Here is a 27,887-nt window from a genome sequence, read left to right as displayed (position 1 = left end):
GAAATCTAAACCAGAAGTCAACTTTTAAAAGTCCTTTCTGAGAGGTCATCCTTGGGGAGTAGACCTGAGTCCAGGGTGAGAGAGGTGTTTCGAGTCTCACTTTACACTTTTCATGGTATGTACTGTTTGACTTCTTTTTTTTGTAACTGCGTGTATTTACTTTTGCTATTTAAAATGGGAAGTACTAAATAAGAAAAAAAAAGTTTTCTTTGTTCCTTTTATTTTGCAAGTGGAACCGAGATGTCTGAAGGTAGAATTAAGACAGAAAGTGTGGGGAAAATACTAATCCTCCTGTTAACAACAGTTAAATCAAAGCAAACCAGAACTAAAAAAAAAAAACCAAACCCAACGCACCAGAACTGTGCGCACAGTAAATAGGAAAAACAAGGCAGGAGGGGGAGGAAGGGAGAGGGAAATATTATTACATTTTCACTTTTCTAAAAAAAAAATGGAACTGAGCTTGCTTTCTTTTTAGTGAATTCAGTTTAATAATGTTTTTCTTCAACGCCCAGTTGCTAGTTTGGCAGATGGGAGTGGACCATGCTGCCTGCTAAAGAGTACTCCGGGAACGCAGGACTGAAGAGGGGCCTCCAGCAAAACTGGGAGTCTCCGAGTGATGCCAACGGTCATCACACTCGGGTGCTAACCATAAGGTCAGCAGTTCAATTCCACCTAGAGGCTCCTCGGAAGAAAGGCCTGGCAATCTACTTCTGAAAAATCAGTCATTGAAAACTCTGTGGAGCACAGTTCTACTCTGACACACACGAGGTTGCTATGAGTTGGAATCAACTGGACTGCAACGGGTGGGTTAAGCAAAATTGAGAAGCTGGCAACTGGCCTCTAGATTCCTCGTGGCTGCTCCAGGGGTCATTGCCCTCATCTCCTCCCTCCACCCCATCTGCTCTGCCTTCTTATCTCCCATCAGAATTTGTCTCTGGTTCCTCCCTGCTGCAAGCTTTCTAATAGATTAAATTTATTCCTCTCCTCCAAGATAACACACTGTCGTAATCTAATCAACATGCAGATCTCTGATGAAATTGAAAAGCTGCAAGAGTTTGGTCGAGGTCCCATTTCATTAAAATCAGATCTAATCACATGGAGGAGCTGTGGCCCTCTCCTGCTGAGCAGGAAGCCAGCCCAGCAAACTGAGCTGTTGGTTCTGCGTGCCAAAAGTGCTTAGGCCAATTTTTCTCGATGGCTTTTCATAAACCCACTGGACCAAATTAAGAGGACATGAGATTCACCGTTTCCCTCCCATCATGCTCCTGCTCCATGAGGCAAGTGTCTGCCTAAGCAAATTCAAGCAATACTTCTAGTCAGGCAGAAATTCCTAAGAGAATAGGTAGTAGTGGGCTGTTTGTATAAAAGTACCATTATGAATAGAAGTCAGCATTTTAAGAGATTGCTATTAATGTTGAAAATAGTTAAATCCCACCTAAAAAAAAAAAAAGATTATTTGCTTTATTAAAATAAGTGGTAAAGTGAAAAATTTCTTAAGTCCTATGATATGGGATAAACCAAAACCAAACCTGTTGCTGTCAAGTCGATTCCATCTCGTAGCTACTGTATAGGACAGAGTAGAACTGCCCCACAGAGTTTCCAAGGAGTACCTGGTGGATTTAAAATGCTGACCTTTTGGTTAGCAGCCCTAGCACCTAACCACTATGCCACCAGGGTGTCCATGATATGGGGTAGGATACTAATTTATGTTATTTATAATTAAATGAATAACATGTAAACGAAACAGCAAAAGCCCAAGTCCTCTCAACAGCTAACTTGTTATTATATTATGTTAGAGAAATAAGTTTTAGAAAAAGATCTTAGAATATGAATAAACGTTTCTACATCTATAAAGGAACCCTGGTGGTGCAGTGGTTAAGAGCTGCCGCTGCTAACCGAAAGGTCGGCAGTTGGAACCCACCAACGGCTCCTTGGAAACTCTATGGGGCAGTTCAGAAGTATCCTAACCTAAATATACGTATAACTGACTCTGGAACAAGTAATAGCAAGGAAGAATGACAAATACCTGTCAATCTTTAGGGGAATATCAAAAGTGTAAGGAGGAAAATATTAATTATAAATGAAGCCAGGTTCTTAAATATCAAGAAAATTAATATCTACAGGCTCTGTTTATATTTTTAGCACCCAGAAACTTTGTACCATATAAATAAATAAAGGTGAGTGGCTTCCTGGGCGAACATAAAAACCCCACCAAGTCTGTAATGTATCTCGAACATCGCTCTCAGGGCACTGCTTTCACTCCGCATATGTGCCTTTTTATAAACATTACTGTTGAGGGAGGGAAGACCCATTTTAAGTTCTAATGAGTCACACCATGTGGGGACAGTTCTTCACATTGGTTGTATAGAAAGGGAACAGATAGATGCTGATTAACGGCGACTCATTCACATAAAAGAAGCCATCTATCTATATGATATCCCTCCCCAGATACTTCGAATTGGGGATTGCTGGTCAGTCATAGGGAAGGAATTCAAATGCTATTCATTAAACAACACCATACACAAATCATTGTTGGACATATGTAAAATCAGATGTTTCCTTTTACAAACCAACCATGAGAAACATGGTTGGAGATAATTTAAAAAATTCATTTTCAAGTATAGTGTCTTTCTTTTCAATAAAAACAAACATGGGTATATTTCCTGGAAATAATTCCATTATTGTCTTTAAATAACAAGGGCAAACCCAATGCCATCGAGTAGATTTCGACTCACAGCGACCCTATAGGACAGAGTAGAACTGCCCCATAGCGCTTCCAAGGCTGTTAAACCTTTACAGAAGCAGACTGTCACATCTTTCTCCTGCAGAGCAGCTGGTGGATTTGAACCACCCACCTTTTGATTAGCAGCCAAGCACTTTTATCACTGCGCCGCCAGGGCTCCTAACAAAGGAACTACATAAATACACCACGCACACTAACAATGCAATAGGGAAAGCTAAAGAAAAACAGACTGAAAGGGAACAAGTTGATTTGAGTTTTGAACACTGCTGTACTTTTTCATAAGTTCTGCTTTTTTGTATTTTGCAGATTGGATTTCTAGCACCAAATGAGCAGAAACTTGCCCCAACTATTGCAGAGCAGACAAAAAGGGGAAATGATGTTTGTTTTTGTTGAACTGAGAGAGCTCTGGTAGAGATATCTTCATAAATTCCAACACTCATAGGGTGGTCATTCTGGAGAAAACCCTATGGGCCAGTTCTGCTCTGTCCTATATGTCTTCATAAGCGTCAACATTTGTCGGGTGGTCATTCTGGAGAAAACTCAATGGGGCAGTTCTACTCTGTCCTATAGGGTCGCTATGAGTGGGAAATTGACTCGACGGCGATGGGTTTTGGTTTCATTGTGGAGAAGCTATGTCTGGGGTCTAAAACAGTATGGAAACACCTTTCTTCACCATATTTTTACATACTTTTCTTGACGGCTTATCTTAGAAAAGATTGCCGTTTTTTAGAAACGTGTTTTCATGTATAAGATGTAAATTTTAAAGAAACATATTTTCATACGTTTTTATGTATATTTTCACATATAAAAATATATTGAAAATATAAATTCACGTAGGTGTCTCCTGGATTTGAGTGGTTACACTTAAACAGTGCCCTTTGAAAGCTAAATTATCCATCATTTTGAGTTACCTTTAGACCTACCAATATAGTACAAACCTCTCCAACTTGTCTGATAGACATCCATGCTGTGGTACCCAACTAACACAATCTGTCATCATAAAACACCTCTCATAACATTCTGAGAATGTCAGAGGGATGAACTAGTTTTTACTCCAGCCCTTGGTTGGTGGAAATGTAGTTATAGTAGGAGGCAGAGAAACCAAAGGGGTCTTAGAGAGGCTAAACCCACCTTATACTTTAGAAGTCACAACCTGCAAGCTAGGTAGTTGCTTCTCAGCCCCCTTTGCAGTAGGCACGGATGTATGACCAGGGTGCTGCCAATCAGGCCTACTTTCTACCGCACTTTGAATTCAGGACCAGTAAGGCAGAGGAGTCCCGGAGTGGGGCAAACGGCTGAGCTCTTGACTACTAGCCAAAAGGCTGGTGGTTTGAATCCACCCAGAGAAGTCTCAGAAGACAAGCCTGTTGATCTGCTTCCAAAACGTCATAGCCTTGGAAACCCTATGGAGCAGTTCTACTCCGCACACATGGGGTTGCCATGACTCAGAATCCATTGACAGCAACTAACAACAATAAGGCAAAGAAAGAGGAAGCACAGAAGGTCCTTCCTGGGAGTGGCAGCTCTGAAGCATCACTGGCGTGGCCACAGAGCTGACATCAGGGCCCAGTGCCTGCATGGAGGGTTAAGGGGTGATCTGTCTAGACTAGATCTAGGGCATGATTTAGATGTCATTTCTGGCTGCATAATCTCCAAGCCTGGATCTCCGATCTTCCTGGCAGGAGTGTGATCTATTTGGTGGCCTTTCAGTATGTTTATTTTCTGCTTAAATTTTCAAGGCTTTGTTTCTGCTATTTGCAACTAAGAATTCTGATATTGGATAGGGAAAAGGGCAAGAATTCTGAGGAGCATCTTGTCCTGAAGGTAAAGAAGGAGGAGTAAGGACCCAGGAAGGAGGGAATCTAATTCCTGAAATGTGTCTTGTCTAAGAGTAAGAACGTGTACTCTGTTAAAATAAAAGCAAAGCAATTTATTGAAGACTCAAAACAGTTTGAACCAGGGACACATCTGATCTCACAAAGTGAAACCAAACACTGGTGGAGTCACAAAGGCATATTCATGAGATAAAATCAAGAATCAGGAGGCAGGAAAACACAAAGCATGGTGGGGGTGGCTAGGATGCGGGGGGAGAAGTGCTTAGTAGCTATTGGTTGGAAACACGTATGTGGGCTATTTGGATTGGCGAGTTTCCTAAATTGTAGAAACACGTGACTAAGGGTGATCAAAAGGTAAGCATAAGACATTCTTTCTGAGAACATTCTGTCAAAAATAACTTGTTTTGGGCAAAATTTCCTGAGGGCTGCTGAGGGGATTTCTGATAAGGGTCTTGGATCAAGACCCTCCCTTAGGAACATTCTTTCCATATCTTTAGTTTAACCACAGAGAAAAATTTTTCCTTCGTTACGCCCTTAAGTCTGTCTAAACGTTAATGGTTGCAGGGAAATCAGCGAAAGCTAAGGTGGAGTCGGAGTACAGGCCTAGACCAGTCATTCTGACGCCAGTCAAGTGCTGTAGTTCTGAAGCTCCCACGCAGTTTCAATACCTTTCTATGAAATTTCTGACAACAATTATGTACCGTCTTGCTGATTTTCATATTTTGCTCTTCACGGCCTTTATCTATGCATTCATTCACCACATATTTATAGATAGCCTACTATGTGCCAGGTGCTATCTAGGCACAGGGTGACAACAGTGAACAAGACTCAAAGCACAGTTTCCACAACCACACAGGTTAGAATGAAGGAGGTAAATGCTACAGCACCTCTGCACATCCGCCGGTAACCTAAGGCTTTGCAATGTGCTTCATGCCATGGTTTACGGGAACAAAGGGAACTGAACAGCATCAACGATGGATGGGCAGGGCTGCCTACTGGAGGTACACGCCATAGAAAGTATTTCCTGTGGCTTATACAGTAGTTCTTCTCCAAGAAGGGAAAAGTTAATGCAATGTCCTTTCTCCACTATCCTAAAGTCCCCTCGCAATCACTTTTCCGAATGTGTTTGCATTATCATTAAGGGAGGAAGTGTGATATGCACAGAAACTAGGAAATGTCTTGACTATTAAAGAAACGTATTAAAGGGTAGATCACCTCTTCATCCATCTAATGTCTTCCCCTATTTTTACATGAGCAATACTTGGTAACCCATGCAAATATATAAGCACAATAACAGTATCAAATAGTTTGGATTTATTCATGGTACTTACTTACTGATGGAAACTCTGGTGGCATAGTGGTTACGTGCTATGGCTGCTAACCAAGAGGTTGGCGGTTCGAGCCCGCCAGGTGCTCCTTGGAAACTCTATGGGGAAGTTCTACTCTGTCCTATAGGGTCACTATGAGTCAGAATCAACACGATGGCAGTGGGTTTTTACTTACTGACGCCTTTCTAAAAAGAATAATTACTTTCTTTACCAAGCTTTTAAACTTTGCAAAAGTTTTTGGTTCACATCATGATATTCCTCAATTTTAGCAAAACAAATTTAGAGACTCCAGCTTTCTTGAATTCTCAGAAGACAGAACCAACTTGCATAGAGTAACATTATGACCAGTCCAAAAGGAAACGTACTACTTGTATTTGCATTTATTGAATTAAGCAATGAAACAGTAGCATGACCTAGAAAGCAGCCTGTGTTATTTTGTATGTTTTGTACCTGAAGTAGATCAAACAGCAGAGAACCAGTATGAGTGCATTCTCTGAGGCGTGGGATATTCTCATGACAAGTGTTTTGTCGTTTGGGCTGTTGTTGCACATATACAGTAAATCACGTGGACTTTTGGAATCTGCCTAACTTATCTAATCTAAACAGGAACTAAAGGAGCCCTGATGTCCCAATGGTTAAGCGGTTGGTTGCTAACCAAAAGGTAGGTGGTTTGAACCCACCGTGGGAGAGAAGACCTATAAAGATTACAGCCTAGAAAACTCTATGGAGCAGTTCTACTCTGTCACATGGGGTCACTATAAGTGGAATCTGACTTGACAGCACCTAACAACAACAACAATAATAACTAGGAACTAAGTGAGGATCCCAGGTGGCATAGTGATTAAGTGCTCCGCTGCTAACCAAAAAGGCCAGCAGTTCAAACCAACCAGCCGCTCCTTGGAAACCTATGGGGCAGTTCTACTCTATCCTATAGGGTTGCTAGGAGTTGGAACCTACTCTACAGCACCTAACAACAACATATGGCCAACAGGAGCCCTGGTGGCACAGTGGTTAAGAGCTCAGCTGCTAACCAAAAGGTCAGCAGTTTGAATCCACCAGCCACTCCTTGGAAACCCTGGTGGCGTAGTGTTTAAGAGCTATGGCTGCTAACCAAAAGGTCAGCGGTTAGAATATAGCAGGTGCTCCTTGGAAACTCTATGGGGCAGTTCTACTCTGTCCTATAGGGTCACTATAAGTCAGAGTCGACTCGATGGCAGTGTGTTTTTTTAAGTCAGGATGAAAACCAGGGCTTTGCAGATAACTCTTTCCTTCAGATCCAAGATATTCTTTTCCTTCCCAAAACCAGTGATAAGAAATTCTCTACGTGTCAGTCTACTGAAAAGTGTGGTGGTTAAGATCAGGATGAGTTCCATGAACTTCAGAGTTTTTCATTAAACGCGCTGCATTGCCCAATTCCGTGACTCACATTCTGCCCTCGCTATTAAATAAACCCTTTCACCTCTACGTTCTATTCTTGCCATTTGTTGGTGGTGGTATTACGTGCATGCAGTTGGTACCCACTCATTCTTGCCAGTAGATGTTTAGAGCTTCAGGGAAATGTTAGAGTTAAGTGAAGAGGCAGCTTGCATCACTATGAGAGAGTATCTTTTATCTGCAGAATCTGTGAAATATTTTTGTAAGTAAAACTGTGATTAAAATTTTCCTCTAGGGTCGGAAACGGGGTCAGAGGTAGGAGGGAGATTTTTTCTGTGTATCCATTTGTTCCTTTCGAATTTGAGTACTGTGTGAATGTAGTACTTAGTCTAACTAAAGTTTAAAGTATTTAAATAATAATAATAATAAAACCAGAGTCAGTCCTTAGTTAAATAAAAGCACCCTGTACTCTTCGTACTAGTAACACACTATCTACATCCCTGAATAGCCATGATTTAATCAGATTCCTCCATCCAGCTCAAATGTGGGTAATCAGTTTATACTACTGCCTCCAAGCAAACCCTACGGGGCAGCTCTACTCTGTTCTATAGGGTTGCTGTGAGTCGGAATCTACTCGTCGTCAATGGGTTTAAAGTTCTTTAGGAGTCCCTGGGTGGTGTAAACTGTTAACAAGCCCAGCTGCCTAACCAAAAGGTTGAAAGTTGGAGTTCTGGTATCTCAGAAGAAAGGCTTGGCGATCTACTTCCAAAAAAATCAGCCATGGAATACTCAGTGGAGCACAGTTCTACTCTGACTCACAAGGGGTCACCACGAGTTGGAGTCAAATCTATGGCAACTGGCTTAGCAGTGGGAAAGGTTATCTCCATTGTATGTACAGAGCCCTGGTGGCATAGTGGTAAAGAGCTCGGCTACTAACCAAAAGGTCGGCAGTTTGAATCCACCAGGCACTCTTGGGAAACCCTATGGAGCAGTTCTACTCTGTCCTACGGGGTTGCTATGAGTCAGAACTGACTCCACGGCACCTAACAACAGTGACATTGTGTGTACACGTATTGCATGAGTTGTTACTCTGGCAGGCTTTGGATGCAGAAGCTATCCTTCCATTCACACTGTTCCTGAGAATTCTTCCCCTTCCTCACTCCTCTGGCCCTAGTCATCGTGGGCCCCTGCAAGTGACCAAGTCCTTTTTCCCTCACACCTACACTATAGATCCATCCTCTGACTTTGTCCCAGCGTTGCTTGTGGTAAGCTCTGTGATGACTGGATGAGGCAGGCATCTAGAGGCCAAAGGTCCAGAGGCAGGAGAAAAGGAAAAAGAGGGAAACCCATTATAGTCTCCACCCCTACTTCCCCTTACAGCACAGATCTTGCACAGCACCAGGCATGCAAATAGAAGACAAAAGGGAAGAAGGGAAAACCCCTTTCTAAGTTAGGAAATTACTTTGGTTAAATTATCTGAAACAGTTCAAAATGAGGCAGACAGCTTAGACAAATGCTATTCTGATCACCATACCTTCACAAAGCATTTGAGAGTTGAACAAAAAGATACCCCAACATCAGCAATACTCCAGCTGTCTTTTAGGGCTGCTCCAGCATACATCAACTCCAGATACCGCCTGCCTTGCTTGTCTTCAGAGAGAGGAATGTGGAAATAATCCTTAAAAATCAAAATAGCGTATGATGAAAACACTACATCTCTACATTACTACACTGGAGCCCTGGTGGCACAGTGGTTAAGAGCTTGGCCGATAACCAGAAGGTCGACAGTTTGAATTTACCAGCCACTCCTTGGAAACCCTGAATGGGCAGTTCTACTCTGTCCCATAGGGTCGCTATGAGTTGGAATCGATAGCAATGGGTTTCCAGCATTACTAGACCAATGATATAATCCCTTGTCTTTCACATTTTTTCACTGAGTGTAATTTTTTTGTGACAGAGGGGAAGAAGTATTAGACAAGGGCTCTTCACTTGGAAGTCTAGAGACCTCCCCAAAATCACTTTAGGTGGGGGAAAATTACATTTTTATTTTTTATTAACTCTAAATGAAATGGAGATTTTCCTTCAGTTATGCACACAGGCGACAAATCAAAGTAGCAGTAGTCAGTCATGCCTATGTCTCTGTCACCGATAGAAATCACAGATATTTTCATATCACGTTACAGTTGCTGCTGACATCTCATTAAATACTGTGTATACTGATCATCGCTTTGCAGTAACAGTTATCAGACATTCTGCTAGAATTTGTTAGCTAACGTGTTAACGATGAAGCCCATGTGTTGCTCTATCACACATTTGTTTTTTAGTATTTGCAAATTGTGTTTCAATATAACTGGCTTGCTTTTCATCCTGTGTATTTTATTTTGTGCACTTAAAGACATTCTGAGGAGTCCATAGGCTTCACTGGACTAACAATGATGTCTGTGGCACCTAAAGGTGGAGATGCCCTGGGGTAGGAGGTCTAGATTTCAGCCACCACAGTAACTTACTGAATATCACGTAACTGTGCTTCCATGGGAAACCCTGGTGGTATAGTGGTTAAGAGCTACAGCTGCTAACCAAAAGGTCGCAGTTCGAATCTGCCAGGCGCTCCTTGGAAACCCTGTGGGGCAGTTCTGCTCTGTCCTATAGGGTCACTGTGAGTCAGAATCGACTCAACGGCAGTGAGTTTGGTTTTTGGTTTTTTATGCTTCCATGAATGCTCCTTAGCAAACAGAAATGGCTGTCTCCACATTAAATGCGATTTTGTGGTCAAGACCCAAATATTTGGCTAATTCCCCATGTTAGAGTGAATATTTACAAGACATTTATAAGGAAGATACTGTGCTTAAATTGTTTCTTATTCTGACTCTGTGATCTCGATGCAATGGTCAACCTCTCTGGGCTTCAGCTTCTCCTGAGGCAACAAAGAAGTGGCCCAGAAACTCTCTGAAGTCCTCTGTCACTCTTTATAATTGCTCGCTCACCAAGAAAGGCATAGATCTGAAGACAGACACACTCTACTTGTATAGCCCACAGTTAGTGTCCTATTTTTGTTCTTTGATGAAAAATTGCAGTAATACTGCCTGGCCCGTGCACCACTTACCAGTTCCCCAAAGAGAAGTGAAACTTTTTTTTTATTTTTCCTGAGAATGCACTGGCTTGGTTTGCTTTCCTGTCCAATACCTTCATACTTTCTATTTTCATATCAAGCTATCGTGTAAGCAGATAATTATATTTTCAAAGAGTTTTAGTTCCCTGTTGTTGTTGTTGTTAGGTGCTGTCCAGTCAATTTTCGACTCATAATAATAGATCCGATAGTATCACTACCCCGTGTACATTTTTAACTCTGCTACATAGTTAAAATTAATACACAACTCATTGGTTCAGAGACAAATTTTACGTACCTTTATCATCAGCTTGACAGCCTCCACAGTTTCATCTGGAGAAACATCAAATGGCTCAAAAGATCCCTCAAAGGCTATGAAAATCCTCATTTTGGGATTGCCTTCTCAAAAAATTCTTTTTTCAAAGGTGCTGATGGATAGATGGAAATATTCCAATTCAAGGACGAAAATGACAGCCAGAGACGCTGTCACAGTCACTGCCAAAGGTGAAGTGAAAGCATGTGAGGAGACAAGTCCAGCAGTATCACAGCGTCCAGCAACATGGACAGCAGGAGCTCTGTTGTAGCAAACGTTTCTTTGCATAAGGCAGGAGTCAACCAACAGCCACCTTGTTCCTATATCACGGAAACCAGCAAACTTGATACTGGTTGAGGCAAGTGCAAACAAGGTTCAAACATGTAGCACAAGAATGCCACAGAGAAATTACACTTTTGTGATGTGCCCACCACTGAGTGACTTGAGTCTATTCAATCAAGTACAGCTAATCGAAGGACTTTTCGAAATAGGTATTTGATCAGATGCAGTGGTACCGGGTGACACAAAACTGAGTTGATTTTATTGAATGTGGTAACCCTGAAAGTTCTCTGTAAATAACTGAGCTGAAGCATTCTGGTTTCCGTAACAACTCTGTATACTGGTTTCCCAGCGGTATTTCTAATCCTGCCACGGGGTACAGAACAATACCCACTTGCACCAAGGAGATGAATGTGTAGGCAAATGACTGTGGCTTTCCCTTCCCATCCCTGCATAATAGAATCTGCTGAATACCAACGTAATACAGCTGGTACTTCTTTTTGGCCCTTGCCTTTATGCTACCTAGAACAATTGACCATTGTTAAGTCCTTCAGCCTCCCTTAGTGTTGGTGGAAAACATTTCAAACCCCACTCAGTAAGTGAGTGAAGATATCAAGCACCATCACTCAAGCCTGCAAAAAAAACATGTTACTGGAACTTAATTCTAAGACCCTGCTCTGAAACCCCTCCATATGATATACCTGGTTTAAGGCTATTATACCCGATCATTGTTTCATATACAAAAATCTTGTTCTTCTTCCTGAAATTCCTACTGACCTGGGGCAGAGTTCTCGTCTTGGCATTTCTTTTTACTCTTAAAAAAAAAAAAATTATTGTGGAGAAAAAATATGCATATGACAAAAATTGCCATTGAACCATTTTTCAGTGTACCATTCTGTGACGTTAATTACTGTCACCGTGTTGTATCACCATCAGCACCATCTGTTTTCAAAGGTTTTTCATTACCCAAACAGAAACTCAGTACTCCTTCAGCAATAACTTTCATTCCTTCCTACAGCCAGTCCCTGGTAACCACTAATACACTTTGGTTTCTATGTTTTTGCCTGTTCTGGATATTTCAGATAAGTGGGATCATAAAATATTTGTCCTTTTGTGTCTGATTTATTTCATTCTGCATAATGTTTTCAGGGTTCATCTGTGTCATTCCATGTATCAGATGTCATTTCTCTTTAAGGCTGAATAATATTCCATTGTATGGATATACCACATTTTATTTAGCCATTCATCTGTTGATGAACACTTTGGTTGTTTCCATCTTTTGGCTATTGTGAATAATCCTGCAAAGAACATTGGTGTACAAGTGTCTTTTTGAGTCCCTGCTTTTAAGCCTTTTGGGTATATACCTAGGAGTGAAATTGCTGGGTCATATAGTTGTTGTTGTTGTTAGGTGCCATTGAATTAGGACTCATAGCGACTCCATGTACAACAGAACAGAAACACTGCCCGGTCCTGCACCATCCTCACAATCGTTGTTATGCTCCAGCCTATTGTTGCAGCCACTGTGTCATCTATCTCATTGAGGGTCTCCCTCTTTTTTGCTGGCCCTCTACTTAACCAAGCATTATTTCCTTCTCCAGAGACTGATCCCTCCTGACAATATGTCAAAAGTATGTGAGACATAGTCTCGCCATCCTTGCTTCTAGGATCATTCTGGTTGTACTTCTTCCAAGACAGGTTTGTTCATTCTTCTGGCAGTCCATGGTATATTCACTATTCTTCACTGGCACCTTTAAGATTAGTGGGATGGCAAAACTGACCAATCCCCTTGTTAAGGCTTCATACATCTTATTTGAATGGTCCAGCCCCCACAAGTGTTCCATGCACCTTTTTTGCATTAGCAGCAAGCTGTCCAGTCCCCTTCGTGGGCTACAAACATCTTATTTGCATAGTCCACCTAATCATTGGTGGGAGTTACAAGACCATGGTGATAAAGGCCATTCAAAAACGATCCATAGCACCACAGATCTACTTAAATAGCTGATCCCTATTCTATGAATAGATAGGATATGATGAAATTGAGGAGCAAAAAACCCTACTACCTGCCTCAGATTACACAGGAGAGTCATCTGACTCCAACCTAGGGCCTTCACTCTCATGTTGTATTGATTCCTCATTGTTTACCATTGTGGTTCAGAGCTCAGGCTCTGATGTCAATGGACTTGCATTCAAATCTCTGTTCCATTTCTCACTAGCTGCATGAGTTCAGATGAATTTTTTCATTTCTTTGAGTCATGGTTTCCTGATGTGTAAAACTGAACGTAATAGTAGGACCTAAGCTTGTCATGAGGAATAATAAAATAATGTACAGAAGTACTTAGTGCAGTGTTACTGCTGCTGCTGCTGTTATTGTAATTTATTTATTTATTATTTATTTTGAAGGGAGCAGTGGAACAATGGAGAGCGTGGGAGTGTTTGGAGGGCACTGTTCTCTTGGGGGATAGAGGGTTAGCATGGGGAAGAACAATGTTAAAAGTAAAGATGGGAAAGGTTTGAGATCAAGCTGTGCCTAACTAAAAATTTTACTTAACACCAAACACAAAGAAATCAATGCATAAAAAGTGAAATCACTATAAAATAGCAGCTGGAGAGGTAAGGCTGAGAAGGAAGACTAGAAATAAAAAGTAGGAAAGGCTACAAATAGCAATCAACCCTAGAAATTTTTGTACAGTGTGTGTCATTTTATATTATTTGGCTATTATTACTATCTAATACACCTAGTGTCTTTATCGGATCATCTGAGCACATGGCAAATATAATTAAGCAATTCCCCTATGTCTTTCTTTTTGGAAATGAACAAATTAGGGAAGATGCATTTCATTAAATTGCCAAGATTGATAAGACTTAACTATAATCAGGACGGAAGCCAGGAAATTTTCCAGGCTATAGAATTCATTATCAAATGCAAAGCCTCCTTGCAATGAAGTGAAATTGTGTAATTGACAGCTGGAATAAACTCACGCTTGATACAGGAAATAATAAGCACAAACAGGAAAGAAATCTACAATTAGGAAAACAAGCAGTATTGAGGAAAATAACAGTTACAATAGAGATAAACACAGTTTATTGTCAATTGAACTAGAACAAATAGTGGGCTAATTGAAGCACTGTGTAAGTGTCTTTGTGTTGGTTGGAATATTTTATATCAATACAGGACTTTTAAATTCTAACTATAACCACTGTCCCATTTAATACAAACACATTGTATTTAGTAATCTGTTCCCTTCTGCACGCACATGTTAGTACACGCACGTGCTGTTGACTTGTCTCCTAATTTGTATCTAAGTTGTAGAGAAATTTCTTAATTTTTCATCAAAGCCCCTCAGGTTAGAACAATGCCGTCTCAGATCTACTGTGTTCTCATCTTTACTGTCAAGTGCCCTATTCTATGGACTTTCCTTCTCTGCATGAAAACTTATTTTGATCTTGCAATCTGCAAGATAGTGGCGGTAGAGGGGAGCTTATCAAAACTGAGGTGTCAATGGTTGCAGTTAAGTTGCCAATATCTGCCTTTCTTTTGAATCCAACAAAAAGACTTAATGTAGGAATTTCAGATACCATCGTAAAGTTTCCATGTGGAAAAATTTGCGGGCAGGAACCAAAGACTCCTCAAAACATACTATGTTTCAATTGCCTCATATGTATGCGAAAGCTGGGCAATGAATAAGGAAGACAAAAGAAGTGTTTCGTTCTGTTCTGCATAGGGTCGCTATGAGTCGCAACCGACTCAACCGCACCTAACAACGACAGTACATAGGTTGCTATCCTTTAGAACTGACTCAATGGTACCTAACAACAATAAAATAATAACAACATATTATTTGGGATTTTTGCATATACATTCAAAGTGAGATTGACCTATAATTTTTCTTACTTGCGCTGTCTTGTCTTGTTTTGATATAAAGGTTATAGTGCCCTTGTAGAATTAGTCAAATAGCTTCCCCCTTTGATTCTATGAAAGTTTATAACAAGTGGATTTTCTATTCCTTGAAGGTTTTATTAACTCACCTCTGAAACCTTCTGGAGTTGATTTTTTAGGGGTGAGGGTTGCGAATTTTTGCGTACAATTTCAATTTCATTAAGCTGCTTAGGCTTCCCACATCTTCTCAGGTCAGTTTGGGCAAGTTAAAAAAATTTTTTTCTAGGAAATTGCCAGTTTGATATTTTCATAATTATTCTTGTTACTCATGGTATTCTCCTCAATATTCAAGTTGTTCACAGTATTCTCTTAAAAATTTTAAAATACCTAAAACTGTCTAAAGTTAAAACCTAATAATATAAATTGACTTCTTCTTTCCTGGTCAGTTTTGCCAGAGATTGGCATGTTTTAGTAATCTTTGATACAAATAAGGTTTTGGCTTTTGTTAGTTTTCTCTATTGCATTTTTGTTTTCTATTTCATGAATCGTTTGCTTTTGTTTTTCTATCTTTTATGTTTTTCTGGCTTACTATGTTGTCTTTTTCCCAACTTCCTCAGTTAACTGCTTATGTCTTTAGGTGTCAATCTTTCTCTTTTTCAGTGAGTTTTGAATTTAACCTTATAGATCTCCCTTTCTATAGTGCTTTAGCTGTGTGCTACAAATCTTGATACGCAGGTTTGTCACTGATAATCAATTTTAAATATTTTCTAACTCCAGTTATGATTTCTCCTTTAATCAACAAATTCTTTGGAGATACAGTTTCAAATTTTCAAATGTATGAAATTTGGGGGCTAATATTTGGCTTTAGTTATTGATTTCCCATTGTGTTGTATTCTGATTACAGAACACGGATTATAGATCACTGCCTCTTAGCTATTTGTTGAGACTTGCATTATGACACAATATGCTGCCATTCTGGGAAAGATTCCATTTGTGCTTGAAAATAACGTGTATAGGATGCTTTGTGTGTTCCGTGTGTTGTTCAAATATTCTATATTTTTAGTATTTTTTTATCTGCTGGATTTATCAGTTATTGAGATTGGTGTATAAAACTCTATTGTGGTCATAAACTTCTCAGCTTTTCCTTATAAGCTTGTCAATTCTTTAAATATTTTGAGGCTATGTTTCTAAATGCATGTTGGTTCAAGAATGTTATAACTTCTTTCAAATTGTTCCTAGTATCATTATTTAATAATTCTATTTATCCTAATAACAGTGGTTCTGACTTTAAGGTCTTTTTTTTTTCTTCTTTCCCCCGATAGTAATAGAACTATACTTGCTTTCTTTCAGTGGTTATTTACCTTGTATATCTTTCCTCTCCTTTTGCTGCCAAACATTTGGTGTCTTTTGAGTTTTAGTATTGCCTTTTTGTAAAAAAGCATGTAGCTAATAATCTATCTTTTAGCTGGCAAGTTTACCCCAGTCACAGTTTTTAGAGATTATTTATGTATTTCTTCCATCTCATTTTGTCTTTGCCATTTACAATTCCTTTTATTTATTAATTTCCTATCCCTTCCTTCTACTTAGTAGACTGTGCTTTCTTTATTCCCTTCTACTGGTTTGAAAATTATACTGAATTTCTCTCTCCATAGTTTCTTGTACTGCTCCCCTTCTTTCTGGGTTCTATTTTCATCTTCCTAAAGATATCCTTTATGTATATATATAGTATCTTACTGAGTTTTTGGTGAAAGTTTACATAGCAAGTCTGGTTTCCATTTGACAAATTCCACACAAATTGTTCAGTTACATTTATTACAGCGTATCAGCATCCTCTTTAATTGTGTTCTGTTTGTTCCCTTTCCAGTGCTCTAGTTTCCCTGCCCCCTTATCTCCTCATCCTTGCTTTCGAGTAATTGTTGACCTGGTCTGGTACTAATGGTTTTTAACTAGGCCACCAATCTTACAGATAATATACTTTATTTTATGCACCATCCTGATATTTTGCTAAAAGGTGATCATAAGGGATAGGCTTGGTTCTAGGTTTAAAAAGCATCTCAGGGTGATAATCTCAGGGAGTCCTCTGTTCTTTACTGATCCAGTTTGTCTTTTTTGTTGTTGTTGTTCCGTTTATTTAATACATATAAGAATTTGAGTTCTGCTCCATTTTTTTCTCCCATTCTATTCAGGACCAACTCTTTTGACCCTGGTTAGAACGGTCGGTGGTGGTAGCCAGGCACCATCTCGTTCTTCTGGTCTCAGGGTAGATGAGATTGTGGCTTGTGTAGACTGGGTTTCTTCTCTGACATTTTGGTTACCTTCTTAATGTTTAGCTCCTGGTGAGTAGAGACCCGTAGTTGTGTCTTAGGTGGCTACTTACAACTTTTAAGACCCAGGTGTTACTCACTTCAGTAGGATGCAGACAATGATTTTTGTAAACTATGTTACATCAGTTGACTGAGTTGTCGCATCAGACTATGGTCCTAAACCTTCAGACTCAGAAAACCAATCTTGGAAAGTCTTTGATTATGTCTGAGGATTATCTGTACTTGTGTCTTCAACGAATATACATGCCTGCACCCGCATATTTGTATTTACACATATCGAGCCCTGGTGGCAAAGTGGTTAAGAGATACAGCTAACCAAAAGGTTAGCAGTTCGAATCTGCCAGCTGTTCCTTGGAAACTCTATGGGGCAGCTCTACTCTGTCCTACAGGGTCACTATGAGTAAGAATCACCAACAAGTTTGGTTTTTTTTTGGTTTATAGTTATTTCTATCTGTTCTCACCTATATGCACACCTGTACCTACTCATATACCAATTTGCCTATATCCATCATATGTGCTCAAACACTCGTTTTTACTTTGGTTGTGCTGTCCTGAATAGATTCTTTAGTTCTCTCAGTAATAGTCTCTTAGTGGTAAATGCTATCTGTTTTTCTCCCTGAAAATGTCTTTATTTTGACCTCACCTTTAAATAATAACTTACCTACACGTATAATTCTATGCTGACAGTTGTAATTTTTAGTATTTGAAGATATTATTTTATTGACTTCTAGTTTCTTTTGTTGTTATTGCAAATTCAGCCGTCGTTCCTTTGTTCATATTTTATCTTTTCTCCTCTTCGGTTGCTTAAGAACTTCTGTTTTTCTGCCATCTTTAAATTTCACTACAATGTGCTTAGTGAAGTTTGAATCTATTTCGTGCTTCTCAAGAGTGTATTTCCTGGAGTGGAATTTCTGTGTCATAGAAGTTTTTCTTTTTCAGTTTTCCTAGATAATTATTTCCCAAAGTGATAGTATCAATTTCACACTCTTGTAAGTTCTTCCATCTTTATATTATTCATACGGATTGTTGTGTGCTTGTTATTTTATATCTTTGTTAGCAAATAGAGGAAGACTGCCTCTTAATGCCACAAATAAGAAAGGAAAAAATTGAAATTGTACATCAATCATCTTGGATATTAGAGAGGGAAGCAAGTCATCTCGAGGGAAAGAAACCATAGCCGGGTCATTTGTTAAGGTATTTAACATTAAACAGACCTCTTTTTTTTTTTTTAAATAATTTTTATTGTGCTTTAAGTGAAAGTTTACAAATCAAGTCAGTCTTTCACCCAAAAACCCATATACACCTTGCTACACCTCCCAGTTACTCTTCCCCTAATGACACAGCCTGCTCTCTCCCTCCACTCTCTCTTTTCGTGTCCTTTTCGTCAGCTTCTAACTCCCTCCACCCTCTCATCTCCCCTCCAGGCAGGAGATGCCAACATAGCCTTAAGTGTCCACCTCATCCAAGAAACTCACTCCTCACCAGTATCCCTCTCCAACCCATTGTCCAGTCCAATCCATGTCTGAAGAGTTTGCTTCAGGAATGGTTCCTGTCCTGGGCCAAAAGAAGGTCTGGGGGCCATGACCACCGGGGTCCCTCCAGTCTCAGTCAGACCATTAAGTCTGGTCTTATGAGAATTTGGGGTCTGCATCCCACTGTTCTCCTGCTCCCTCAAGGGTTCTCTGTTGTGTTCCCTGACAAAGCAGTCATCGGTTGTAGCCGGGCACCATCTAGTTCTTCTGGTCTCAGGATGATGTAGTCGCTGGTTCATGTGGCGCTTTCTGTCTGTTGGGCTTATAATCACCTTGTGTCCTTGGTGTTCTTCATTCACCTTTGATCCAGGTGGGTTGAGACCAATTGATGCATCTTAGATGGCAGCTTGCTAGCATTTAAGACCCCAGATGCCACGCTTCAAAGTGGGATGCAGAATGTTTTGTTAATAGATTTTATTATCCCGATTGACTTAAATGTCCCCTGAAACCATGGAAACAGACCTCTTTTTGTTTAATTCTTCTCAACTCCTCCAAAATGAGTGAGCTTTTTTGAAAAATCCTTCTGAATGATACTTGTCTCTTTGTCTTCTGAACTTTTCACGTACTATCTTACAAAATGAGTCTACTCATTAATTTGAAACTTGGCAAGGAGATGAAAGGCTTTTCTAACCTTTGTCCAAAACTCACCTAAAAAATATTTGGACGATCTATTGATACTTTTTCAAATTTGCCTACAATGAACAGATTATATATATATACATATGTATATATTTCAAATTTGCCCACTATGAACAGGTTTTAGACATATATATATGATGTGTGTGTGTGTGTGTGTGTGTGTGCGTGCAATGGCATGTCAATACCATGGGCCACATTAACCCCTAATGTTCTTGAAAATCATAATTTATGTATCTCTCAACCTTACCGTGTCTAACCCAGTTTTGTTCTTTTTAATTAGTTCATTTTCCAAGCTATTTTCTTCCTGTTTGTGTTCCTTCAATACAGCAGGGAAAATAAATGCTTCTACAGGGTTAATATCATTCGTCTGCCTAAATGCAGTACAAATAGCACACGAATTTGTTGAGAACTGAGAGAACTATATCTACGGTGATCTGAAGAGCATATTGAAGCGGGAATTAAAATATTCTGTATTCACGATGCTTTTATTTAATGAGTAAACAAAGTACTTCTCTTTGCTTTCTTACCTGTAAAATGTATTTTTGTTCTTTACAATGTCATGCAAGAAATCTGACTTCACCTAGAAACCCATTTAAGATAGTTTAATAAAGGAATGCTTAGAGAGATCTTAACTATGTGTTTACTAGTTCTACTAATTACACTAAAAATTATGTTTATATGAATTCATAGTAATATTTCCAGTCCTGGCTTTTATTCTATGATTTCCTTAAAGGTGGGACTATATGTCATTTAAGTTTTGAACGTCTTCACAATCAAGGAAAATTTAAGAGTACATAGAAGAGGAAAGTACCTTTGGGCCTTATTTATTTGTTTTTTTAATTTCTTGTATTTAAATTTTGAGTAGATAAGATTCATATGGTTTGAAATTCAAAAGACACAAAGAACACGCAATAGGGAGTATTCTTCCTACCCTGTCACCTAACCACTCAGTCTCCCTGTTCCCACTTCCACCCCCACCCCTACCCCCTCAAGCAGTCAAGGTTAAAATTTCGACCAATGGTGTTCCAGTGCTGGTCCCCGTCCGTCATAGCACGCCCATCCCCCACCTTTAAAGATGAGGTTGAAAAACCTGAAGTATGTAAAGGCCTCATTACCAATTGCCAATCGAAATCAAGTAGATTTCGACTCATGGTGACCCCCACATATGTCACACTAGAACTGTGCTCCATAGCATTTTCAATGGCTGATTTTTCAAAAGTAGATTGCCACTTATCTGTCTGTTGGTTGTACTATGGTGGCTTGTGTGTTGTTGTGATACCGGAAGCTGTGTCACTGGTATTTCTAATACCAGCAGGGTCACTCATGTTGGACAGGTTTCAGCAGAGCTTCCAGACTAAGACAGATTAGGAAGAAAGACCTAGTGGTGTATGTCTGAAAAATACCAGCCGGTGAAAACTTACTGGACAGCAGAAGAACACTGTCTGATACAGTGTAGAAGTTGAGGCTGTCAGGTTGGAAGGCACTCAAAATACTACTAGGGAAGAGCTAGCTGCCTTCTCAAAGTAGAGTCGTTCCTAATGATGTAGATGGAGTAAAGCTTTTGGGGTCTTCATTTGCTGATGTGGCATGACTCAAAATAAGAAGAAACAGCTGCAAAACATCTATTAATAATTGAAATTTGGAATGTGTGAAGTAGGAATCTAGGAAAACTGGAAGTCGTCAAAAACGAAATGGAACGCATATACTTCGATATTTTAGGCATTAGGGAGCTGAAATGGAGTGGTATTGGCCATTTTGAATTGGACAATCATATGGTCTATTATGCCGGGAATGACAAATTGAAGAGGAAAGGGATCGTATTCATCATCGAAAAGAACATTTCAAGATCTGTCATGAAGTACAATGCTGTCAGTGACAGGAAAATATCCATACGCCTCCAAGGAAGACCGGTTAATATGACTTTTATTCAAGTTTATGCAGCAACCACTGAGGCCAAAGACGAAGAAATTGAAGTTTTTTTTTTACCAACTTCTGCAGTCTGAAATTGATCAAACATACAATCAAGATGCATTGATAATTACTGGTGATTGGAAGCCGAAAGCTGGAAACATAGAAGGATTGGTAGTTAGATATTTTGGCCTTGGTGATAGAAAAGACGCTGGAGATCATATGATAGAATTTTGCAAGACCAATGACTTCTTCATTGCAAATACCTTTTTCACCAACATAAACAGCGACTATACACACGGACCTCACCAGATGGGATACACAGGAATCAAATTGACTACATCTGTGGACAGAGATGATAGAAAAGCTCAATATCATCAGTTAGAACAAGGCCAGGGGCTGACTGTGGAACAGACCATCAGTTGCTCATATGCAAGTTCAAGCTGAAGCTGAAGAAAATCAAAACAAGTCTGCGACCTTGAGTACATTCCACCTGAATTTAGAGATCATCTCAAGAATAGATCTAACTCATTGAACACTAATGACAGAAAACCAGATGAGTTGTTGAACGACATCAAGGACATCCTTCATGAAGAAAGAAAAGGTCATTAAAAAGATAGGAAAGAAAGAAAAGATCAAAATGGATGCCAGACGAGACTCTGAAACTTGCCTTTAAATGCAGAGTAGCTAAAGTAAAAGGAAGAAATAACGAAGTAAAAGAGCTGAACAGAAGATTTCAAAGGGCAGCTCAAGAAGACAAAGTGTTAAAATGACATGCGTAAAGACGTGGTGTTAGAAAACCAAAAGGGAAGAACATGCCCAGCATTTCTCAAGCTAAAAGAACTGAAGAAAAAAATGAAGCTGTGAGTAGCAATTTTGAAGGGTTCTACAGGCAAAATATTGAACAATGGAAGGAAGACACAGAGTCACCGTACCAAAAAGACTTGGTCAAAGTTCAGCCATTTCAGCCTCATAACTGGACCGATAAATAACATCATGATACATGGAGAAAAGATTGAAGTTGTCAAGGATTTCGTTTTACTTGGGTCCATCCATGATTAACACCCATGGAAGCAGCAGTCATGAAATCAGTCAACATATTGCTTTGGGCAAATCTGCTGCAAAAGACCTCTTTAAGGTGTTGAAAAGCAAAAATGTCACTTTGAGGACTAAGCTCTGCTTGACCCAACCCATGGTATTTTCAGCCACTTTATATGCATGGTGTGAAAGCTGGACAATGAATATGGAAGACGGAAGAAATGACACCTTTGAATTGTGACGCTGGCAAAGAATACTGAATATATCACGGACTGCCAGAAGAAGGAAGAACTGTCTTGGAAGTAGTCAGAATGCTCCTTACAGGGGAGAACGGTGAGATTTCCCTTAGGTACTTTGGACATGTTATCAGGAGGGACCAGCCCCTGGAAAAGGACATCATGCTTGGTGAAGTAGAGGTTCAGTAAAAAAGAGGAGGGTCCTTAATGAGATGGATTGATATGGTATAATAATGGGTTCAAAAATAGCATGATTGTGAGGATGGTGTAGGATCTGGCAGTGTTTTGTCCTGCTGTTTTTTTTTTTTCTTTATGACTTAGAACCACCTGGATGGCACCTAACAAGAACACATTGCCAGGCCTTTCTTCAGTGGCACTTCTGGGTGGACTCCAGCCTCCAGTCTTTTTTTTAGCAACTCAGTGGGTTAACTGCACTACCTGGGGACTCCAAAGACCTCGTAGAAAGCATTGCTATCATATTGAAGCAGAACTAGGACCAGAATCTAGGTCTTCTAACATCCTAGTTAACCACTCTTTGCAACTTTGTAGCAAGCCACATTGCATCTTTAAAATAAGAGCTGGCAACTGGGTTAATCAGTGTAAATGTCTAATCCAGGTAATTTAAATTTTAAAGTGGCTTGGTTTAAGGTTGGGGCACCAAGGAGGGGGAAGGCTTATCAGAAGGGCAGTAGTGGAAGATATTTTTTTGGTTCTTCAAAAGAGGCAAGGGTTTTAAAAGGATGACCTAGGGGCTGAATCACTGTTTGGCTTTTGCTGAGTCCTGGGGGTGGCAAGCGCCAGGCCCAGAGTGCTGACGTCAACGCGGCTCCGAGCCAGGCCCGGGGCAGGGGGGTTGGGGGCAGCGGGGGGACGGGACTCGGGTTCAGACCTTGGCCACTGTCACCTCTGACAACGTGACCAGGACTCAAAGGCATTGGACTCGGTCCCAGCCACCCCGATCTCAGCCTGGGCACGGTTCAGAGGCCTCGCCCTCTTCCCTTTAGCGAGTCCGATGAGTGTGGTGCAAGGAGGAGACTCCTCGGCGGCAGAGCCGGGCCCCCGCCAGTCGGATTTCGGGCTACTTCCAACAGTCAGAGTGACAACCTGGCGCTGGCCGTTCGGCCCCGCTGTTCCCGGCCCCACAGCTTCCACCCCTGGGGCCACGGTCGGCCGCAGCGCCCACGGCCCGCCCCATTGGCCGGCCTCCCTCTTCCCCACCAAGTGCGGCTTCTTCAGCACCGATCTAGCACGCTTGAAGCCCGCCCCGCCTGCCCTGCCCTTCCACGGAAGGCAGATCACGAGGCCAAGAGCGCGACTCGGCGACCTGGGCAGTCCTGCCAGCAGGGCTGGAGGGAGCGACGAGACCGGGCGTGAGAACCGGAAGCAGCCTTAACAGGCAGCCCTGCGGCCCAATGGCATCTCTCCGCCTTCGGGCGCGGGCCAATGAGGCGCGTGGGGCGGGACTTCCGTCCGGCAGCGGTGTTGTCGTCCGCGCTCCGACTCCGGGCTGTGGGGTCGGTGCGGGTGTTCAGTCATGAAGTCTCGGTAGTGGCATCTCCCGCTGCGACGCGTCGGTCAGCCTGTTCGTGTCCCGGGTGCCGGGCTCCCAGGTGAGAGCCCCTGTAGGGTCTACGGAGGCCGGGGGTGGTGGGGCGGGTCGTCCCCGCGGGGCCTGGCTCGGAGAACACACCCCCTGGCCGGCCCCCCAGCGCCGGGTCTGCACGCCGCCGACGGCCGTGCCGCTCCCCACCAGGCTTTTTGCAAAAGAGGAGTGAAAAAACAAACAAACAAACAAACAAGCAAACGAAAAAGCCCGGCTCTTGGAGGACCGAGACCTCCCCTTCCCGTGTCCCGTGTGTTTAAAGTTGTTGGTTGTCGGTTTGGCTTTCCGTCCTCTGCTCCGGAGGCGGCAGGAGCTTGGGGCGGTGCCTGGAAGCCTTTTTTTTTTTTTTTTTGGTCTAGCGCTCGCCCCGAAAATCCCCGGCCGGGATTGCTTGACTTTGGTTGCGGGGCTGTTTGTTTGTTTCGGGGAGCGGAGAGGACAGTCACCTCTACTTACTTTCTTTTTGGCCCCTCGAAGCTCCGATTGCACTTTGGGACGTGACCGTGCTAGGGCCAGATACCCCGTCCCTGCCCTATTAAAAGCCAGCCGCTCTGCCAAGACGCTAATTGAGTTGACCCGCATTGATGAAAAGTCCCTGTCCGCCCCAGAGAGGGAGTGGACGGACACCGAAGCCAAGAGAGAGTATCGCGGGGCACAGACACAACTTTGGTGGCAGCCATTGAGTGTTTTCTGCCAGCTTTTGGGAAATCTCTCTATTTTATCTGAATCCAGTTGTAGTAAATTAAAAAAAAAACTATAGTTTCACCCTGAATTTCAGCACCGTGGGCAGCTGCCCAGGTTAAGTGTTGTTACCCCAAACCTGGGCGGCTGTTGGTATTCGTCCGTGGTGCAGCTTGTAAGCAGAAAGGGTAAACACCCATTGCATTCCTTTCAACAATGGTGTGTTGTTCTCCAAAGGGAACATCTGCAGTTTTTGAGACAATACAAGTAAGGCGGGTGTGCCGCCAAAGAATAGAGAAAGATCCATTCGAGATTTGAGAAGGGACTTTTTTTTTTTTTAAATCTTCATTTCAAAGTGACAAAACTGAATCGTGGTAGGAGTGAAAAAGAACTTTTAAACAAGATAAGCGAGCGCAGTGCTGCAGTTTAGGGCCAGTAGGGACTCTGGATTTTGGAATCAATTCAGTGGTTGACATAAGCAAATGAAAGAAAAGGGAGGAAAGCAAACAAGCCAGGTTCAGAGGGCATCCTGTGGAGTAAGACAATATTATTTCGTGAAGCTTTGGTTTCAGTTTTTAAAAAATTACAAAGAAATGTATGTATGAAGGCAACTTAAAGCCTAACTTAAAGCTCTAATTGAAAATAAAAACCAAAAACCAAACCCACTGCCATAGAGTTGATTCCGACTCGTAGCGACCCTATAGGACAGAGTAGAACTGCCCCATAGGGTTTCCAAGGAGCGCCTCGGGGATTAAACTGTCGACCTTTTGGTGAGCAGCCGTAGCTCTTAACCACTACACCACCAGGCTTAATGTAAATGTGTTATGAATTATGGCAAAAATGAATGTTTCAAAATACCGGAGCCCAAATTGGGGAGTTAGCTGGAGTTCAGGATCTCAGCTCTGCTGCTTGGGAATTGTGTGACATCATCTGTAAACAAGGGTAGATTCGAGAGGATTAGATGAACGAGAATATGTCTGTTCCATAGTTAAACCTCATAGTTGTTTTGAAATGCGTGGATAGCAGCTCAGTTATTTCTCTCTGTGTAAGGAATGACAACTGCTTTATTGAAGTATTTTTCACCTCTGCCTTTATTTGAACAGACAGCTTTGTGTCTGTTCTCCTGTTAATGTACCATAAAAAAACAACAAACTAAAAAAACAACCCATTGCCATCGAATTGGCTCGACTCATAGTGACCTCTAGGACAGAGTAGAAAACTGCCCCATAGGGTGTCCAAGGAGTGCCTGGTGGATTCGAACTGCCAACCTTTTGGTTAGCAGCTATAGCACTTAACCACTCTGCCGCCAGGGTTTCCAAATGTACCATATGTAATAGTAAATCGTGTACAAAATCTTGGTTTGAGAGGTTTAATACGAAGAGTTTGGGGTAAATTCTCATCTATCCTCATTTAAAGTTCATTTCTCTCAAGCATTTTGGAGGGGCCTAAATTGTTGCTAGCATTCACTTCTCTCCCTTGGGTATTTCTCGGCCTGCCAGAATAAGGTGGGTTTATCAGAAGTTTTTCAGACACTGTTTTTAGTAAAGCAGGGATAGGACCAGGGTGTGATAGGCTTCCGTCTTTGAATTCAGTTGGGTAAGAAGGCAGTTTATGTTTTATAGTTCTTGCCATAAAGATGTTTCAAATGATATTGCTTAGTCAGATATCGTGGTGTGTTTATTTTGTGTTGAAGTCTAAAAATGGTTGGCTTTTAAAGAAAAAGTATGATTTTGGACATTTTAAAATTTCGTAATTAGTTATGCTTAGTAGAAGGCTAATGTTTTGAACCATGTGACACGTTACTACCATATTGTATTGCATATGATAGTTTCACTTGACATAAAATAGGGAAGAAAGTAAGCTTTGTTAGTCTTCTCAAAAGGGGAAGCAGAATTAATAGAAAAGTGAATTCCTTTTAATAAATCATGATGGTGAATTATCGTTTAAAAATCCATGTATTCAGTAGATATTTATTACACATACATCAAAAATATATTAAACTTTTATATTACACAAAAATTGTTTTGGAAACAGTGAGAACATGATTTGTGTTGTCGAAATTAACATTATAGTATGTAAATAACAACAGCAATAATTGTTTCCTATGAGCCAAATACAGTTCTAATTCTCCCAACAGCCATTGATGTGGTAGATAATACTATTATTCCCTATTAACAGATGAGGCCACTAAGGCACCAAGGCTACATAAGTTGCTGAGGTCACACACAGGTAGGTAGTGAAATAGCTGGGATTTGAACCCAGACATCCTGATTATAAAGCCTGTCCCTCTTGTGTCATGTTTCATAGGAGAATACAGAATGCTATGGGGCTGTTTTGGATTCTCTCCTTGCTGTTTGGGTGACCTTTGGCAAACTCCTTGGACCCTCGGTTTTCTCATCTGTAATTCCTTCCTCAGGGTTTTTGTAGGGGTTAGGGTACTTTGTAAAGCATTAGACAGAGTATGTGTTGGATAAATGATAGGCCGCAGCCTTTTTTCTTTCACTGAGGATATGGCCTTTTGAAAGGTTGTTAGCAGTGTGGGAAGGTGGCGGAAGAGAGGCAGTTCCATTTAGAGGATGCTGCCTGTGCAGAGGTGTAGAGGTAAGAAAGCAGAGAACATTGGCCAAGGTGGTATGTTTAGAGAGCAGCTTGGTTAAAGATAGATGGATACAGATTATGGAGATACTTAAATGCCAGGTTGAGGATTTTGTACATGGTTTTTAGTTTAGAAAAGCCCTTTGTGAATATCAATCTGGAAACAGGGGTCCAATGGAGGAGTGGAAGCTTGGGGGTAGGAGTAGCATGGAGTTTATAATAGTTTAGTCAAGAAGTAATGATGGTAGAATTGTAGTGGAAGGTATAGATTGGAGAAATGTTGAGATTGGCATTGAGAGCTGATACTGACTATGGGCCTAAGATGCTTTTTTGGGAGGATGGTGATGCCGTTAACGGAGGTAAGGATATCGTGATGAAGAACAGCTTTTGGTAGAATGTGGTTTAGAAGGAGAGAGAATGATAGGGAGTTTAGTTTTGGAGCAGAATTGTTCAGACATTTGGAAATATGAAATTGA

General features: G+C 41.1%; 2 protein-coding genes across 4 annotated transcripts in view; one reads left to right on the top strand and one right to left on the bottom strand.

Annotated features, from left to right (window-relative positions):
* ANKUB1 (ankyrin repeat and ubiquitin domain containing 1) overlaps positions 1–10,800 on the bottom strand; it is a 39,804-nt gene extending 29,004 nt beyond the window's left edge. The window contains exons 1-2 of the mRNA XM_049867496.1: positions 10,685–10,800; positions 8,815–8,958 (exon numbers count right to left, since the gene is read on the bottom strand). Coding sequence (XP_049723453.1) covers positions 8,815–8,958; positions 10,685–10,774 — 234 coding nt within the window. The 5' untranslated portion in view covers positions 10,775–10,800. The remainder of the gene's footprint in view (positions 1–8,814; positions 8,959–10,684) is intronic.
* A 13,189-nt stretch (positions 10,801–23,989) lies between these two features.
* Positions 23,990–27,887, top strand: part of RNF13 (ring finger protein 13) — a 125,427-nt gene continuing 121,529 nt past the window's right edge. For 2 of the 3 annotated variants that reach the window (XM_049867109.1, XM_049867108.1), the window contains exon 1: positions 23,990–24,142. The gene's annotated coding sequence lies outside the window, so the exon portion shown is untranslated. Of the gene's footprint in view, positions 24,143–26,994; positions 27,046–27,887 lie in introns of all 3 variants that reach the window. The other variant, XM_049867110.1, reaches the window with a different exon arrangement.

This window comes from Elephas maximus, chromosome 23, assembly GCF_024166365.1.
Source record: "Elephas maximus indicus isolate mEleMax1 chromosome 23, mEleMax1 primary haplotype, whole genome shotgun sequence".
Taxonomy (NCBI): Eukaryota; Metazoa; Chordata; class Mammalia; order Proboscidea; family Elephantidae; genus Elephas; species Elephas maximus.
This window is presented reverse-complemented; position numbering and strand designations above follow the sequence as displayed.